At 41.7% G+C, this 19,722-nt stretch overlaps 1 protein-coding gene across 1 annotated transcript in view; it reads left to right on the top strand.

The window, feature by feature from the left end:
* The first annotated feature begins 264 nt into the window (after nt 1-264).
* Nucleotides 265-19,722, top strand: part of ldah (lipid droplet associated hydrolase) — a 345,583-nt gene continuing 326,125 nt past the window's right edge. Inside the window, exon 1 of the mRNA XM_072562459.1 lies at nt 265-340. Coding sequence (XP_072418560.1) covers nt 322-340 — 19 coding nt within the window. The 5' untranslated portion in view covers nt 265-321. The remainder of the gene's footprint in view (nt 341-19,722) is intronic.

Consider the following 19,722-nt stretch of genomic DNA (forward strand, 5'->3'; position numbering starts at 1 on the left):
TGACCCTAAGTTAACATATTTATGTAAGAGTTGTAAGTGGGTTTATAGGTTGAGGTCACTCCAATAACATCTGCTCGAAAGAATGTAATAGTCTATGCTGCTGAGAATTTTCAAGGCTGTAACAGAGCAACTGTTGTTAATTCTTGTTTGAGACTAGCAGTACTCTGCACAGTTCTGTTCTCCATATTACACGAAGGATAGAATACCACTGGAGAAGGTGAAAGAAAAAATTGCAAGGATGGTCGCAAAACAGAGAGGGTGGAGCTCTTTTTACTTAAAAGACGCTGAATGGTGACCTGACAGAAACCTTCCAAACCATAAATGAGTTTGAAAAGTCGAGGTAGGTAAGATATATCCATTTGTGAGAACTTCAGAGTTGTGAGCTGTAAAGTAGCTGTGCTAATACATCGAGTAAGGAACTCAGAAGAGTAACTACAATTTGAAATTTGCTACCACCTAAAGCAGTCGTATGAATATTTGAATTAGGATTAGAATCCCTGCAGTGTGGAAACAGGCCCTTCAGCCCAATAAGTCCACACCGACCGTCCGAAGAGTAGCACACCCAGACCCGTTCCCCTATCCTACACCTTCCCCTGATTAATGCATCCAACCTACACATCCCTGAACACTATGGGCAATTTCTCATGGCCAATTAATCTAACCTGCACATCTTTGGATTGTAAGAGGAAACCGGAGCACCCGGAGGAAACCCACGCAGTCACAGGGAGAATGTGCAAACTCCACACAGCACTGAGTATTCTCACTGTATCATACCAAACCCAGCTATTAACTACTTACCCAGCCTCTATGGCATCCGTCATGTCTGACTCTAGCCACAGCTTACGTGGCGCATTCCCAGAACAACTCACCACTCAGTGGAATTCACCAGCATCCTTGGTGACGTCAGCACCTTTAAAAGCCCATAGTGCACCCAGTCAAGAACTGTCAGCCCAGACCTACCCTGCACAATTTCTGACATTTGCCCCGGACATGGTAGATAGGGGAAATTGGCACCTTGCTTTGTAGGCAAGGACCTGGAGGTGCTGGGGGATGTGATAATGCAGAGGGAAGACTTCCTTTTTCCTCAGGACTAACAGTGGAGGCCACAACACCAAACTATCCGAGATTGCCACCTGGATTAAAGCAGTCCTAGATGTCTGGACAAACGCACAGCAATTAAGGAAGAAAGTAGAAGGCCTTTTTTACTCTGCCAGCGAAGTGCTGCCAATTTCTCTCATACCTCACATTTTCTCGGCTGCTATACCCACCTCCCACCAAAGGTCATGCTGTACTATTCTCACTAATGCCTGAAATATCTTTCCTCACTCTCTGCCACCCTTCCAAACTCTTGACATCACTAACACTACATTCCCTTTAGGCTGCATAATCATTCACTTGAGACACCTCCCCACTTGCACCAAAAGTAGCAGCTGTGCCACTATTTTCATCTTCCTTAATACCTGTCTCTCCTTCCATGAGGTAAGCAGCCCACAGTAAAGTAGACCGGACATGTCTTGTGAGGGTTCAGAAGAGAATGGCACATATCAGATGCTAAAATGTCCATGGACGTGGAGTGCATATGGCCTATGCCCATGGAGCAAGCCCTGAAACATTGGTTTGTGGTATCCAGCATGGAGTGTTTTGGAGCAAGCAGAAAGCCGAATTCACTAGGTACCTGCTCTGATCTCCCTTGTCAAGTTTGCTCAATGTCTTGCTTGTTTGGTGCATTTGGTAAGGTAGAAGCTGAATAATGTATGAGGTGAGTTGATTAGCAAGGCATTTAACAAACAATAATACCCCTTGCTTGACAATTCACCACTGCCTCGTGAGAATTTACTGCTTGTGAAAAGCATAAAAGGGGCCACCAAATACTCCCGATGTCAAGCTCAGCCATTTGGGGCATTTCATCTGATTCTGCCACAGATCTCCCCATGGCTCATGTTGCTCAGACTCCTATAAGTTTTCACCCTAGTTTTGCTCTACAGCTAAATAAGGTTATATTTTGAAGCCTGTTAAACTATTTGGTTAGATCATGGTTGATCTGTATCTTAAATATAATTGATTCATTTTCATAACCTTTGATATCCCTCGCTCATTAAAAAAAACAATTTTTGACAATCTTGTGTTATGACACAGAGGTAGCAAGCCAGACCAAATCAGACTCGCTAATAATGGATTATTTTTATTTATTCATTTGTGGGATGAGGGTATCGCTAAGAGTCAACCACATTGCCATGGGTCTGGAGTCACATGCAGGCCAGACCAGGTAAGGTTGGCAGTTTCCTTCCCTAAAGGACATTAGTGAAACAGATTAGTTTTTCCAACAATCAACAAAGGATTCACAGTCATAAGATTCTTTAACTCTAGATATTTTTTGAATTCAGATTTCCATAATCTGCCATGGCAGGATTCGAATCTGGGTCTATAGAACATTACCTGGGTCTCTGGATTAACAGGCGAGCAGTAACAACCTTAGGTCATTGCCTTCCCCCTAACACAGTGAAATAATTTGATGACCCTCAAAATTGCTCAATTGTTCCTAGCCAGGATTCACAAATATCAAACCTTGAAAACCAAGTTTATAACAAAGAAAAGAAAGCCAATTTATTATTATGTAACTAGCAGAACTTAGGTGAATTACAAGACCATCTAATTAATACATAAAATTAAAGCTCAGTCTTCTTCAATCAACAACCTCTACTCACAAACCAACAAACAGACGCAGTTAAGGGATACATTTTGAAAATAAAAGAATCATAAGTTGCTGGTTCAATAATCATTTGAACTATGAATAAGAAGCCTTCACAACATCTAATGGATTGTATTACAGACAACTAGGATTGTTTCTTGCTTAAAATCTGAAGTAACTGGTCAAGATAAATAGCTTCTCACACCTCCAGAGACTTTTCTTTATTTCTTATTGACAGGGTTCTTCCTTCAGTATTTCAAACAAGTCACTAACTGGAAAATAACTAGGGGAAACCAAAACCAAAACACGTCCTGCAGCTACTAAAATATCCCAGTCAAACCTGTTCCCTCTTTCATTTCCCTTTCCTTTTAACATTCTCTGTGCAGGTATATAGTACAAATACATTTAACCAGAAGCAAGATAAGTGTGTAAAGCAGGAATGAATGTGCAAATAAGATGAGATGAGGTCAGGCAAGGGGAGGTTCATATGATACACAACCATTTGTGTTCATCAGTTCGGCTCAATGGACTGTTACCAGGCTGTGAATTCTGTGTCATATTCAGTTCAGTTTCAAATTCTTTGTAACAGCATTTTATTCATTAAGGACTTCAGCTTCATAAGCCACATACTTTCAGTATTTTAGTAATTGACATATCACAATTTGATCAATACAACTTGTTAGATTATCATAGGATGAAGCCCTTTTAGGTTTTTTTTAACCGTCGCTCCATTATAAGGTCATGAATAGAGCTATCCATTTGATCTCACAGTGTGCTGATTAATTCCTACTTATCATGAAACATCCCATGTTCGTTTACAATTGGACTTGGACAATATTAAGATTTAGACAGATAACATGTCTGCCTGATACTTAAATAGCAGAAACGTGCTAAACAATCAGAAATCAGCCACCACTGGCATTCAATGGCACCACCATAACAGAGGTGTCTCAAACATTGACATCCTAGGGGTCATCATTGACCTAATTTGTGCTGGGCCCTTCATAACGACATTGATACTATGAAAGAGAAACACTCTGGTTATCTTGCACTGAGTCACCACTTGTTTGAATGGGTGCAGTTGCAAGATATTGGCACCATCCTGCTTAGAGAAATTTATTTGATTATTGCCATTGGAATTGAATTGGAACTCTCTCCATTACTGGCTGCAGCACAAACTACATACTGCTAGCATGTTGCACCATCGCCACAATAATGCGTTTGACTCTTAACTGCTCTCTGAAATTTCTTGGTTAGAGACAAAAAGCTACAGGCTGGAAGAACATAGCAAGCCAGGCAGCATCAGAAGATAGAGAATTCGATGTTTCGGATGTAATGTTGATAAATGTGAGATCTTCGAAGTTGGTCACAAAAACAGGAAGACAGATTACGATCTGTATGGTAGCAGTTTAGGAAAAGGTGAGGTGCAACGAGACCTGGGTGTCATGGTGAAATAGTTGCTGAAGGTTAGCATACAGGTGAGTAGGCAGCGATGAAAGCGAATGGCATGCTGGCCTTCACAGCGAGAAGATTTTTTTTAGATTAGATTACTTACAGTGTGGAAACAGGCCCTTCAGCCCAACAAGTCCACACCGCCCCGCCGAAGCGCAACCCACCCATATCCCTACATCTACCCCTTACCTAACACTACGGGCAATTTAGCATGGCTAAATTCACCTGACCTGCACATCTTTGGACTGTGGGAGGAAACCCACGGAGACACGGGGAGAATGTGCAAACTCCACACAGTCAGTCGCCTGAGGCGGGATTTGAACCCGGGTCTCTGGCGCTGTGAGGCAGCAGTGCTAACCACTGTGCCACCATGCTGCCCACGAGATTTGAGTATTGGAGTAAGGATGTCATGCTTCAGTTATACAAAGCCTTGGTGAGACCACACCTTGAGTACTGTGTGCAGTATTGGTCTCCTAGTCTGAGGAAGTACATTCTTGCTATTGAGGGAGTCCAGTTATGGTTCACCAGAATGATTCCTGGGACGGCAGTTCTGACATATGAGGAAAGACTGGATAGACTGGGCTTGTATTCGCTGCAATTTAAAAGAAGGAAGTGGGTTCTCATAGAAGCATATAAAATCCTGATGGGACTGAACGGGCTAGGTATAGGAAGGATGTTCCCAATGTTGGGGAAGTCCAGAACTTGGAGTCATAGTCTGAGAATAAAGGATATACTATTCAGGATTGAGATGAGGGTGAATTTATTCACTCAGAGAGTTGTGAACCTGTGGAATTCTCTCCCACAGGAAGCTGTTGGGGTCAGTTCATTAGATACATTCAAGAGAGAGCTGATCATTGCCCTTGTAGCTAAAGGGCTCAAGGGGTATGGAGGGAAAGTAGGAATAGAATAGTGATCATGATCATATTGAATGGTGGTGCAGACTTGAAGGGCCGAATGGCCTATTCCTGTACCTATTTTCTCTGTTTCTATGTTTCTAAACTTGCCTGTGAAGTCCATCTCTCATAAAAGAATAAAGAATAAAAATCTGCAGGTACAATTAACCAAAATATTTCAAGATCCTTTTCGTCCCCAGTGTCCACTATTACTAAGAGGCATAATTTGGAGAGAATATCGTCAAAGATCAACATAACCGCATGGAACCACATTCCTTTGTTGTCGATTCATTTCCTGAAATTTGTTACTGAACACGATTGCCACATGTACTTCATAATTTAAAGAGACATCACACTACATTCTTCTAAGTGCAGCCAGGGAAAAGAAATGAATTTGACTAAAATACACCAATTAAAAAATGTAATAACTAAACAGAAATGACCCCTTAGCCTGAACATTTCAGTATATACCTCACTTAATCTTACCATTACCTTGTAACCCAAGCTAACTTTCCTGACTGCCTTTCACTAAGTGCATCAACAAACTAGATCAGAACATTGTGAACTGTATTTTGCAAACTAATGAATTGATTTATAGAATGATGTAACCTTTGGTGCTCTAGCTGCATTTGGCATCACTGTCCACTATCCCAATATTCATCAACGTTATGGATGTCCTTGGAACAACCAGTGAACCTAATGGACCCTCACTGAAGGGGCAGCCTCTTCTTGTGGTGTCAGGCATCACACCTAGTGCTGGAGACCTGGTCACAGATCAGTGTTGTCTCTTCTCAAGAAGGCTGCAAATCCATAGGCCAATCAAGCAATGATGACAGCGATGGAGAGCGGTGCTTCCCACGGACTCAAGAACCCGGTGGTGGAAGCTCAACTGGCAAGAGCTGCTGATCATTCAGAGGCTGGTGTTTCTTGTGCTCAGCAATGTTGCAAAAGGTAATGGTTCTAAAGGGGTTAACATTCATGTTAGACTGACTTTGATGTTGCATGGAGCCTGCAGGGGGATATAAATGGATTAACCTCAACTCTTGGATGGGTGTATGTGTTCCTGAAAATCCTGGGAATTATGCATCGCCAAATGGAGTTATACTCATTGTTTTCATACAATAAACCTTCTCCTCATCTAAGAGTGGTGTTGCTTCTGTCGGTACACTTTGCTGGTATATCCACCAACTCTCGATAGGCCCATCATGAAGCAAGGTCCAAGGAGAATTAATGGCAGCAATGAACCTTTGCCCAGTATTATATTCTGGTAAAGTAGCAAATCATGGAGGAAATCATTGTTGCTGACAGAAAAGCAACCGAGAATTCCAAGGTGGTGGAGTACAGAAAGGTAACTGATGGAAGAATGGGGTGGAAGAGTTGATTTCTTAGATGGAGGTTACAGAGAGGGGGCTGAGAAAAAGGTGCATCCTGAAAGTACTCCCCTGCCCAATAAGCAATGCCTTCAATCAAGGAAGCACCCCCATGCCCAGTGAGGTCAGTAACCAGTCACAAAGCAGCTATCATGAATGCTGCATAGTGACAGGTCCACTTGAGGCTGCGTTAATCCCAGCAATAGTGGGCTGAGTCCCATAAGTGGTCCTTAATTGACTGCTTATTTCTGGCAGAAGTAGGTCGAGGTACATCCAAGCTCATCACCAGTGGGAGCAGAAGATATCACCAAATACACCTTGATCTCCAACCTTTCTCATCACTGGTTGTATTGAACAATAGATAATTCAACACCTCAAAACAGAAAGGGTTCTTGTAAAATGTAACTTTATTTTCTGAGACTATAAATAAATACATGCTCATGTTAAAAATGAGGTGAGCATTTTGTTCAAAGAATATAAATGGCATTTGGGAAATTGGGCAATTATTGGAAATGAGCCACAAATTATACTATCTACATGATTCATTTACAAACTTTGCAGCATTACAATCATACACTATAGTTCTTGACATATATTGTCCATGATTCCACTTAGTTCATTGATGTATCAAAAAGGTTAAAGACATAGCTTATAGAACAAATAGAGATTATGTTACTTGTTAAAATGATCAAAGAGAATGAAAGAAGAACAATATAATCTCACTGACGTTACTAGTTCTATCAATCAGCATAGCATGAGTTTCCACAAACATCATCTGGCTTTACCATAGTCGTACAAACACCTGTTATACCACACCGCAGGACTATTTACGCTCTATTAACACCCTTGGCTTCTGTTTCTTTTATGTTGTATTTTATGAAGAACATTTTGATCTACTGCCTTTATGAAAACTGTATTGTGAAGGGTCCACATTCCCCAACAAAGCTGCACTGTTTTATAGAATCTGGCAAGCTATGCACGCTAGACAGAGCAGAACTTTTTAAAATTTTGACGCAGCAGGTGTTTTGCTGTGTGCACTGTGTAGAGGGATGCTATCATTTCAGAGAACAGCAAGACATCCACGGGTGGTCAGGAAAGAATGTGGCCTTTCAAATGGCTCCCACCGAGTCAGAAGCCCTTTCTGGGCCCTCTTTAGTTATTGCAATCATTGTTCAAACTTTCTTTCACTTTCCTTAGATGTTCTGCATCCTTCCCTTGATTTCTTCCAATGGAGAAAGCAGTATTAAAAAGTCACAGTTAGGCATCTCTCTGGACACCTGTGTTACCAACACAGACCTTTCCTATTGTAATTAGCCCATTGCTCATTTAAGTTCTTGAAATTACTTTAACCATGATGGAAATCAAAATTGAAAGGGGATTGTTGGAAGCTGACAGATTTTTTTAAAATAGCCAGCAACCGTTATGTTTATCACATCTCCCTTTTTGCGATTGCATACAAATAATTTCAGTCAAGAGACTAGAGTACAGTGTTTCTTATTTTCTCATTCTTTCAGGCTAGAATAGGAAGCAAGTTTATTTCCATGAGAGCTGAATTTTTCTAGAACCTTCCAGGCTATAAACTCCTTAAGTTGCACAACATCCATTAGCAAAATGTTTTGTGACATGTGCATGCTATGAGAAAGAACAAAGTGATTAACAAAGTAAAATAACTGTTGATTTACCTGGCTTCAATAAGCTTTGAAAATAAAAAAATAGATTGGATCAAATTTGAACACCAACAACTGAATATGCAGAAATTGGCATCACAATCAATACAGCTACGTTTTTTAAAAGAGAAAGCACTTAAAGGTTACTTTCAAAGCATCATGGTGTGCCAGGACGTTTTTTTTTGTGAAACATGTTTCGTATCTTAAATTACATAAAGTTTCCTAATTAAAGAGTAACAAATGAAACACAATACTGATTTGTTTAAATACAACACATAAGGTTATTATTGAATACAGCAGTTGCTCGGAATTCTGCATGTGCATCCAATAATTCTCTGGCTACTCTTGTGAACAAGATACCTTATAAAATATGATGTTAAACTATGCTCGCATCAACAGATACACAAAGCAAGAGTTGAACCCAAGCACCTGAATGCTGAAAACTGCAATATGCTTCATAATTCTTACACATTTTGATATATTTATATCAAATATATTTTACAGATAGCAGGGTAACTACACGAAGTACTAATTTTGAGAAAAAACTTTAATTTATTTAAAACACCTTTCTCCAAAGCCAAGTGAGATTTTTCTTCTCTTTCTGCCATTGTGGGCAAACAAATTGTTTTTCCAGATGCACAAAATATCCATTTGTGTTCCATACCAACATTTTCTCTGTCACAGAATTACGAGTTCATTTTAATATTTCTTTCGGTGCCAGTTATATGTAGGTCACTACAGAGTGAATCATAAGATGAAATACCATTTCTGCTTTATTATAAAAACTTGTTGCTGTGAAATTATAGCTTACCAATATCTGAGCTTACCACTTTGACTCACGTAATTCTATAGGATTCAGGTTGTCTATTGTGATTATATCATACAGAAATCACTGTTTTTGATACAATTAAAATTGAAAAAGCAACATTGCATCCTGAGGAACGCTGACTTTGGTAAACTCTTTTAATAAACAATCATGCTGGCAAAGTTCAAAGTCACTATGCGTCAATAATGTCTTGCTTTCAGTTAAAGTCAAATAGGAAGTAAGAAGTCTGTTGTGATTAGGTCATCATTGTGTCAATCTGTAAAAGTGCAACAGGCTTATTTCAAAAATACTGGGGCGCAAGCCAGATATTGTATTTGCTTTGCTTGTGAGGATCATGCAAAGTAATTTCTTATTGTAAAGGCCAAGTCCCAAATTAACAAGGAAAAATGACAACTTGGCTCTCATTTATGAAGATGAACATAGAATAGTTTTCAGTCATGGGAACATCACTGACGAGGCCAATAGTTTATTGTCCATCCTGCATTTCACTTGAAAAGGTGGTGATGAACTGTGTTTTGTTTGATTTGCTGCAGTCTAAAATCAGGAAATTTCACAATAAGCTGTGATTCCCCATATTCTGGATTTTGTATCCCCGTCATTAAGACTTGCTGGTTTTCCGCTTCATCTTATGGTGATGAGAGTGACTGCAACCCATTTCGTTCTTTTCCATTCTTGCTGCTCTTTAAGCGGTTTCAGTGGAATTTTGGTCAGCTTCAAAGGGGCTAAAAAGGATAGGAAAAAAAAAAGGCATGCTCCAGATGGCAATGTTTGTAGTTTATTTCGGTTTCTTTTATAACCACTTCAAAAGGAGCAACAGATAGCCTCACTTCTTGTTCATTTGGCATAAAAACCAGCCAGAGGATGGATAAGAGAGCAGATTGCAAGGGTGCTGCCACAGTTCACTTTATCCTTGGCCCACTCTATTCGACTGGTGAAACTGTCATGGATCAGAAACAAGGCAGAGGTCCCAACAGGACCGAAGGGCTGTTTGGAGCGACATTCCTCCGAAACTGCTGCAGTAACAAGGATCAGAAAGCAATTTCATGAAACTGATCAAAACTCAAAGCATTAACCCATAAAATCAATTCTCATCCCCTTACAGAGTTTTCACTGCACAGCTTCAGCCTAATAATGATTTTCAAGTAGCTAAAAACCTGCTTAACTTTGAAACAATTTTCTGTCTGCATCTGCAGATAAAAGAAACATCTGAGGTATTGGCAGTCAACTATTAGCTATAGCATTCAGGCATTTGTCTTTGTGCCTAAAGACACTCTAGATGCTGGTTTTCATCAAGTCATTGTGCATAATTGAGGTTTTCATTTAAAAGTGGAGGAGATCAAATGAATCACATACTCAGGATATATGGCATGGGCCCCAGCTATGCCTGTCTCTTTGTCGGCTACGTAGAACACTCCATCTTCCGTAGTTACACCGGCACCACTACCCACCTCTTCCTCTGCTACATTGATGACTGCATTGGTGCCACCTCGTGCTTCCACAAGGAGATTGAGCAATTCATCAACTTCACCAACACATTCCACCCTGACCTTAAATTTACCTGGACTATCTCTGACACCTCCCTCCCCTTCCTGGACCTCTCCATCTCCATTAATGACGACCGAATTGACACTGATGTTTTTTACAAACCCACTGACTCCCACAGCCCACACCTCCGCCCTCAAACCCCACCCTCCAACTGTAACAAGGACAGAACCCCTCCGGTCCTCACTTTCCACCCTACCAACCTTTGCATAAATTGCATCATCCACTGACATTTCCACTGACCCCACCACCAGGAATATATTTCCCTCCCGACCCCTTTCCACTTTCCGCAAAGACTGTTCCCTCCATGACTACCTGGTCAGGGCCACGTCCCCCAACAACCCACCCTCCCATCCTGGCACCCTCCCTTGCCACCACAGGAATTGCAAAACCTGCGCCCAAACCTCCTCCCTCACCTCCATCCAAGGCCCCAAAGGAGCCTTCCACATCCATCAAAGTTTGACCTGCACATCTACCAATGTCATTCATTGTATCCATTGCTCCCGATGCGGTCTCCTCTACATTGGGGAGACTGGACGCTTCCTAGCAGAGCGCTTTAGGGAACATCTCTAGGACACCCGCACCGATCAACCCCACTGCTCCGTGGCCCAACATTTCAACTCCCCCTCCCACTCTGCCAAGGACATGCAGGTCCTGGGCCTCCTCCACTGCCACTCCCTCACCACCAGACACCTGGAGGAAGAATGCCTCATCTTCCACCTTGGAACACTTCAACCCCAGGGCATCAAAGTGGACTTTATCAGTTTCCTCATTTCCCCTCCCCCTACCTTACCCCTGTTCCAACCTTCCAGCTCAGCACTGTCCCCACGACTGGTCCTACCTGCCAATCTCCATTCCCACCTATCCACTCCACCCTCCCCTCTGACCTATCACTTCCATCCCCATCCCCATTCACCAATTATACTCTTTGCTACCTACCCTCACCCTCCTCTCTGACCTATCACCTCCATCCCCACCCCATTCACCTATTGTACTCTTTGCTACCTTCTCCCTGTCCCCAACCCCCTCATTTATCTCGCCACCCTGGAGGCTCCCTGCCTCTATTCCTGATGAAGGGCTTTTGCCCAAAATGTCAATTTTCCTGCTCCTTGTTTGCTGCCTGACCTGGTGTACTTTTCCAGCACCACATTGATCTAAACTCTGGTTTCCAGCATCTGCAGTCCTCACTTTTGCCGAAATATGGCATGGAAATTGCCCATTCCGTTGATTATGCTCTCATTGAGCTTCATCCTGTCTTATCTAATCTAAACCTGCCATTTTAACCCTCAATTTCCTTTCCTCAGATTTGCTCACCTAGCTTCCCCAGAAATATATCCAGTTTATTCATGATTTGGAGATGCCGGTGTTGGACATGGGGTGTACAAAGTTAAAAATCACACAACACCAGGTTATAGTCCAACAGGTCAACCACCCGATGAAGGAGCAGCACTCTGAAAGCTAGTGCTTCCAATTAAGCCTGATGGACTATAACCTGGTATTGTGTGATTTTTAACTTTAGAAGGTTATTCATATAACTGTCCCCGTGGTGCATTTTTCACGTTCTCACTGTTATTTGGAAAATACATTTCTTATGAATTCCCTATCGGATTTCTTGGTATATTGATGATCTTATGTTTTGCTGTACCTACCAATTTACAAAGGAAAATGGCAACTTGGCTTTCATTTCTGAACACAAATGTAGACTAGTTTTTGGACATGGAAACATCAATGACAACACCAACAGCTATTGTCCATCCTGAATTTCCCTTGAAAAAGTCATGATGAACCACATTTTGTTTGATTTGCTGCAGTCTAAAATCAGGAAACTGCACAATAAAGTGTGATCCGCATATTCTGAATTCTGTATCCCTGTCATGAAGACTTGAGAATTTTCCCAATTTCAGTTTGTGTTTCTCCAATTGAGGTTTTTGGCAGATGGTCTACTGTGGCTCAGAGAAATGGTTCTCATATGATCTGCCTCTCTTTAGATTCCTAATGCCATATCTAGGCTCTACTGTGCCCATCCCATGCAACTGTGAGGCAGAAGAGGCACGTGTCTTCAGTACTGCTGGGACCTTCCCACATGCATATGTTTAAAACCCAGTTGCAGATGCTGCAAGCCAGATACTGCATTGTGGTTCTGTACAATTATCCACAGGGAAATAACTCAGAAGGCCAAGTCAGCTTCACAAACCTTTGTCGGTTGAGTGGTAGAGGGGAGGAGTAGTGCTCTCTGACAAAGTAGACCATGAGCTGACCCAGCTACCTTGGACAGTGATTATGGCCCTGGTCAGTATTGGGGTCTGGGTGAAGCACAATGCACATCAGCATGGAGAGACGTTGATCTTCTGTGATCCAGAATGCCACCACCATACCTTTACATTACATTACTTACAGTGTGGAAACAGGCCCTTCGGCCCAACAAGTCCACAGCGACCCGCCAAAGGGTACCCACCCAGACCCATTCCCCTACATTTACCCCTTCACCTAACACTACGGGCAATTTAGCATGGCCAATTCACCTGACCTGCACATTTTTGGATTGTGGGAGGAAACCGGAGCACCCGGCGGAAACCCACGCAGACACGGGGAGAACGTGCAAACTCCACACAGAGAGCCGCCCAAGGTGGGAATTGAACCCGGGTCTCTGGCGCTGTGAGGCAGCAGTGCTAACCACTGTGCCAGCGTGCCGCCCACTCACACTCACAAAGCCACCATAACTCACTCAAACTCTGCTGTTGCACACACCTCATGCCATGGACTGCAACTCTCACTATTTCATGTGGTAACATCACTTGGTGGCTCTTACTCACCTCATACAGTTATACAGCATGGAAAAAGACCCTTCGATCCAACCAGTCCATGCTGACCAAAATCCCAAACTAAACTAGTCCCACCTGCCTGCACTTGGCCCATATCCCTCCAAACCTTTCTTGTTCATGAACTTATCTAAATGTCTTTTAAACATTGTGGCTGTACCCACTCCTCCGGAAGTCTATTCCACATTTGTCGCCTTGCAAACTACAAGCCGTTCCAGCCCTTTACATTTCTTACTCCCTCACTGGGGACAAGTTACCACCTCTCCTGCTCAGGCATGACCATTAACTGTTCTTCCATTCACTTCCATTGTCTCATTGCAGGAGAAATAGTGAGTGATCAGATTAAAAAGGTGAAGGGGAGCAAGGGGTGAATGTCGGGAGAGAGGGGGCAATGGAGGTTAGCAGCAAACATTGGGACCCTCATGTCAGCTGAGAAAAACATGTTGTAATTGGCAAGAGAAGAGCACAACTGTTCACATGGAGACAGGGAGATCGTCATGGGCAACCGATCCAGCAATCTCCATGATACTGCTCTGCATTGTGGTCCCATTACCACATCTGCTGACTCAAACTTAACCCGCACAAACTTTTAGCTCTTATACAACTTTCCAGTTTTCTCTTATACAGGCACTAACAGCACCCAGTGAACCTTCTGTGACAGAGGTAAGTGCTGGAGACCTTGAACTCCAGCCCCACCTCCACCTTGGAGGAAGACGTCACTCAATGTTTGGAGGATATAAGGCTTTCACCAGCATCCTCCACCAGCTCAGAGACTTTTACCTGAAAGTCTTCCCTGTCTAGATTGGACTCAAGAAAACAATCGGGTGATCACATCACTGACACATCTCCAGACCTGTTTGGGCAAGGACTGTGGCTCTCAGTGCACTGCAGGAGACTGGGCACCTGCTCAACACAGGGCAGAAAATGATCCCATGTATTCAGTCATTAATGACTTGCATGGTGACTCGGTGGTTAGCACTGCTACCTCTCAGCACCAGGGACCTAGGTTTGATTCCAGCCTTGGGTGACTATTTGTGTTGAGTTTGCACTCCCTGTGTCTGCGTGGGCTTCCACCAGGTGCTGCGGTTTCCTCCCACAGTCCAAAGATGTGCAGGTCAGGTGAATTGGCAGTGTTAAGTTGCCCATAGTGTTCAAGGATGTGTAGGTTAGGTGCATTAGTCGAGGAAATGTAGAGTGATAGGGTAGAGCATTGGTCTGGATGGGTTGCTTTTTGGAGGGTTGGTGTGGACTTGTTGGGCCAAATGGCCTGTTTCCACACTGTAAGGATGCTATGACTTCTACGAAAATGCACAAACAGACACATGACCATGAGGTAAGCTTGTCAGAGGAAGTTAGTAAATTCCACCCCCCCCCCCCACCCCGCCCCCCCCCCACCGCCTTCATCTTTGTCATCACCCTATGAAAACTTCTTGTAATTTTGTACATCTCTGTTTGGTCACACCTTAAACTATTTTATCAGAAGGAAATAGACCCAGTTTGTCCACCCTTTCCTGGTATTTACTCATGCATTTCTGGTATCACTCTTGCAAATCTCCCACCCTCACCAGTGCCTCTAAATTTTTTTTAAATAATATGGTGACCAGAACAATACACAGTATTCTGTGTGGTCTAACTAAAGTTAGGAGAATGTTATTTACTTTTCAATTCTATCCTTCTCGGACTAAAGCTGAGTGTTTAGTTTGTTCTTTCAGGCTTTTGCTAATCTACGGTTATGTCTTCCATATTAAAGAGATATTGGAAGATCCTAGTCTGAACTTCCACAACTGCCAAGCTTAATTTCCTTGACAACCTTGGATACATTCTATTCAAACTGGGTGATTTTGTTACTTTGATTTTTATTATTCTTTACTGATAAATATTATACCCTGACCTTCATGAACCAACCTCTGCCCTTATCCTAACAATTACAAAAGTCTTTTCCAGTCCTATAATTTTGGGGTAGCAGCAACTGGGTTATGTGATCAGTGCATTGAGAACAGGAGTTGGGAGATCATGTTGTGGCGGTACAAGATGGTTGGTGAGATCACTTTTGGAGTACACAGTCCAATTCTGGTCTCCTTGCTATGGGAACTTGAAAGGGTGCAGAAATGGATGTTTTGAGAGTAGGAGGCCTTGAGCTGTGGGGAAGGCAGAATAGGCTGGAGCTGTTTTCCCTGGAGCATCATAGGCTGAGGAGTGACCTTATAGAGGTTTATAAAATCATGAGAGGCACAGATAGGGGAAATAGTCAAAGTCTTTTTCCCAGTGTAGGGGGTCCATAGAGGGCATGGGTTCAAGGTGAGAGGAGAAAGATTTAAAAGGGACCTAAGGAGCAACTTTTTTCGAGCAGAAGTTGGTGCGTGTATGGAATGAGCTGCCAGAGGAAGTGGTGGAGGCTGGTACAATTGCAACATTTAAAAGGCATCTGGATGGGTATATGAATAGGAAGAGTTTAGAGGGGTATGGGCCAAATGCTGGCAAATGGGACTAGATTAGGTTAGGATATCGAGTTGGCATGGACAAGTTGGACTGAAGGGTCTGTTTCTGTGCTGTAAAACTCTATGACTCTATGTACATTTTCTGCCAATGGAATCTTTGCTATTTGGATATGAATTGACATTACGGCCAGTGCAATGCAGCCTTTTGTTATTGTCTACAATTTAGTGTTTCACGGTGATGATTTTATAGCACCAATGTTTTTCACATAGAGGCATTTATTGGCTTTTATTTAGAGGACGCTTGATTTAAGTTCAAGCATTTACTGTTGTTGCTTTTCACTCTCATCCCTTACATTATGCATCACCTTCCAAGACACCACTGGGAACAGGCCAATAACTGACTGTTCAGCCCTGTTTTGCAAAGCATTTGGGATCATCGCTGGTATGATCAGATTGCCCTTAAACAAAATAAATTCAACCTCTGGCAGCCTAGTTCATCCGTCATTCCTGAAGAAGGGCTGATGCCTGAAACGTCGATTCTCCTGTTCCTTGGATGCTGTCTGACCTGCTGCGCTTTTCCAGCAACACATTTTCAGCCTAGTTCGTCTGGCCATCTTCAGGAGGTCTGCCTCCATTATGAGGGCCTGACTGCTGCTGTCTCCCCAAGGTGTCCTGGCATTCTCCTACCTACCTCAGCAGTACCCACCTATCCGACCGGAACGTCTGGCAGCTCAGAGAGCCTCGTGGACTGAGTTTGGTTCCTGTGGCTGTGGGTAAAACCTCGTACAGGCAGCCTCTTAATCAGCTGCCACCTTTAGGGTCTCACCGTGAAACCACATTTCAGCCCAAAGGTGAGAATGGGATCTGGGAACTAAAATCCAGCTCTGCAAGACAGCAATTTTTTTTTTAAAATAAGCAGATATATTTTAGTCTTGCATTGTAGTCATTGCAAGAGAAGATTTCCTTCCTAATGTAAAAGCCATTGTTAAGTTTGCAATCTACGAATTTTACTTCATTCAGTTCATCAAAGGGAAAATAAGTTTGTAATTCAGATTGGCCAGTACATTACTGAATCAGAAAACAGCCTGATTAGCCTTATACTGTTCTGTACCAATGTACAATATCAGCTCAATATTGTATTCAGAAAGGGAAATACCTGGATAATGTGTCAAATGCAACGATACAATTGCAGCGCTTCATTGCTCTACATAAAAATAGCAGCACAGCTTGACATATTTAATTCTTGCCCTGATAACTGCTTTCATTATGTAGAAAGGTAAAAAGGAAATATAGATTGAAAAGAAAAATAAACCCACATAGCTAGACATCAGTCTGGGAAAGAATGTGTGAATCAACTTTAGTAGGAAGTAATTTCATTTCCTGGTTGGTTAAAGGAGAATTGTGTTCAGAGAAAATAAAATGAGTTAAATCTTGTTTTACGAGACAAGCAGAAAATATACTTTTCAGTTTTGTCACAATGACAACATATCAAAGTGATAAGATGATGTTTTTCAACGTGTGTTTTGGATTAGAAATAAAAAAATAATTTGATAACCCTCTGCTTGTGACTGTGCCCTTTTAAATTGTTATCTGTTATAAAATAGAACTTACATTGGATAATAAGTAAAAATTCAAGCCTGTCTCTCTCTACAAACATTGTGAGTTTATTATTTTAATCACTTTTCACAAAGTAATGGGTCTGTTTCAAAGTCTTCTGATCAGTGTTCCATAGATTGAAAAGTCACCAAACCAAATACAGAACAGGAAAGAAAACATGAGCAGACAGTACAGTGTTGGAAAGCAGAAAAAGAGTTCAATGTTTCACCAGTTATCAAAACAGAATGTTCCAAGATCCTGCTGCTATTTTATTTTATTAAAAATAAAGATCTGATGAAGATGGCTGTGTGAATGACACGACTATTTCTGTGCGCTTTCCCAAGATGTATCACTGAATCTGAAAGTTTCTGTCTCACAGAAACAGCCGTTATTACAGTGATGAGATTTCTTGGCAGGTCCAACATAAATTAATTAATTAAACTTATAAATTCAGGAAACCAAATGACCAATTAGTCTGTAATTTTGCTAACTTCTTTCTTTAGCCAGGCAGCCAAAGCTTATTCTTGCAAAAACTGGAGGCAACTGGCATACATCTCATAATTCTCTCACTGCAATTCCTTCATGCAATGTGTTTTGTTTAGGTTATTAAGAAATGAGGTAAAAATAACTAATCAAAAACAAAACAGATGGCTAACACATGCTTTGAAATGACTTCTCCTGTAGTGCTCACCATGGTAAACATTCTTTTGTTGCTCCACATTCCACTCATGTTATGCAGCTGTTGAGATTTGGTCAATCCATAGAAAATCTCCCCTAAACATCATGTTCTTTGTAAACAGCACCATAGTATATACTCTTTTAACTAAATGTTATTGGCAACAGTAGCAAAAGCAAATATCAGATCCTGGTAAACTCTGAACCCATTTAAACAAAAATGCTTGACTAGTTCTCATAGGAATTGTGTTCTTTTCGTAAGTGATGCTGTTAATTTTTTTGTGTGTGTGACTGTGTTCATTGCTTTAAAACAGGCACGTGCTTTGAATTGCACTTTCTGGTCAAATATTAGGTAACCTTTGCATGGAGTTTGTTTCAAGTTTAGATCTAAAGTTTGTCTCGCTTTTGACAGCTGTTGACATTTGACAGTCCTCAGCCAGAATGTCAGATAAAATGGGAGCCAGAAATTGACTATCAATCTTGGCAGAGACTGCGGATCTTTTATATCATCAAGTTTTTCTCATACCAAACCACCTCTGTTCCTAACTAATTAATAAAACAATAGCTCTCAGCCTTTTATTCCCTCAGGCTGAGGGAACGCACCGTGGAGAGTGACTCCTAACCAGAATAGAAAGTAAAACAAATGAGAATCCAAGATCTTTCTGAATCTTTTAAGCACCATTACAAAGCACAGTAAATTGCATTCCTTAGGCAAAAATATTTGAGCAAATGAGCTAAACTTTGCAGCAAGATGTCACGAATGTTCTATATATAGCCAAAGTATTTGCACATTAAAGCATTGTACCTTTTAAAGTTTGTGCAACTCAAAATGTGTGTTCATTGTTCGACACCATCAAAATGTCACAAAAAGTTATTATTGTTGCAATAATGCTTTATTTGTTAAGTGACTAAAAGACATTTAACTGACTGCAAGAATGGTTAAATAAAAGTCATTAAAGAGGCAGAAATAACCAACAGAAACTGGACAACTAGATCCTTCAACTTCTTCAAAGTTACTCGTTGAACCAGCCTAGGATCATAAAACTAAACTAGGAGAAAGTGAGGACTCCAGATGCTGGAGATTAGAGTCGACAGTGTGGTGCTGGAAAATCTCAGCTGGTCAGGCAGTATCCGAGGAGCAGGAGAATCAACGTTTCAGGCATAAACCCTTCATTGGGCATAAAACTAAGCTATCAAGTTGCTTAGTCATTTTTGCATTGTTTCTCTTCCTCGCTTCGGCCAGTAGGTTAAAGTAGAAATTGATCTGATTTGGAGGTACTGGTGTTGGACTGGGCTGGGCAAAGTCAGAAGTCACATGACACTAAGTTGAAGTCCAACGGGTTTATTTGAAATCACAAGCTTTTGGAGCATTGCTCTTTCGTTAGGTGAGCTTTTCCTATTGGTCATGTCCCATGTCTGTCTTCTGAGAAGGTTGTTGCAGATTTTCCCTGTGGCACTTCAAAACTGTCAATTGATGTTTTGAGTATCATATCCTGTTCTTCTGAGGGCATTTGTCTGTCGGTGTCCATCATGTTCCTCCTCATCTGAGCAGATCCTATGTATAAGCAGGGCTTGTCTATAGGGATGGAAATAGCTATTTATAATATTATGAACATGGTCTTATTTTTCACAACCACCTGATGAAGGAGAAGTGCTCCAAAAGCTAGTGGTTCCAAATAAACCTGTTGCACTACAACCTGGTGGTGTGTGATTTTTAACCTTGTCCACCCCAGTCCAACACCGGAACCTCCAAGT

This window comes from Chiloscyllium punctatum, chromosome 3, assembly GCF_047496795.1.
Source record: "Chiloscyllium punctatum isolate Juve2018m chromosome 3, sChiPun1.3, whole genome shotgun sequence".
Lineage (NCBI taxonomy): Eukaryota > Metazoa > Chordata > Chondrichthyes > Orectolobiformes > Hemiscylliidae > Chiloscyllium > Chiloscyllium punctatum.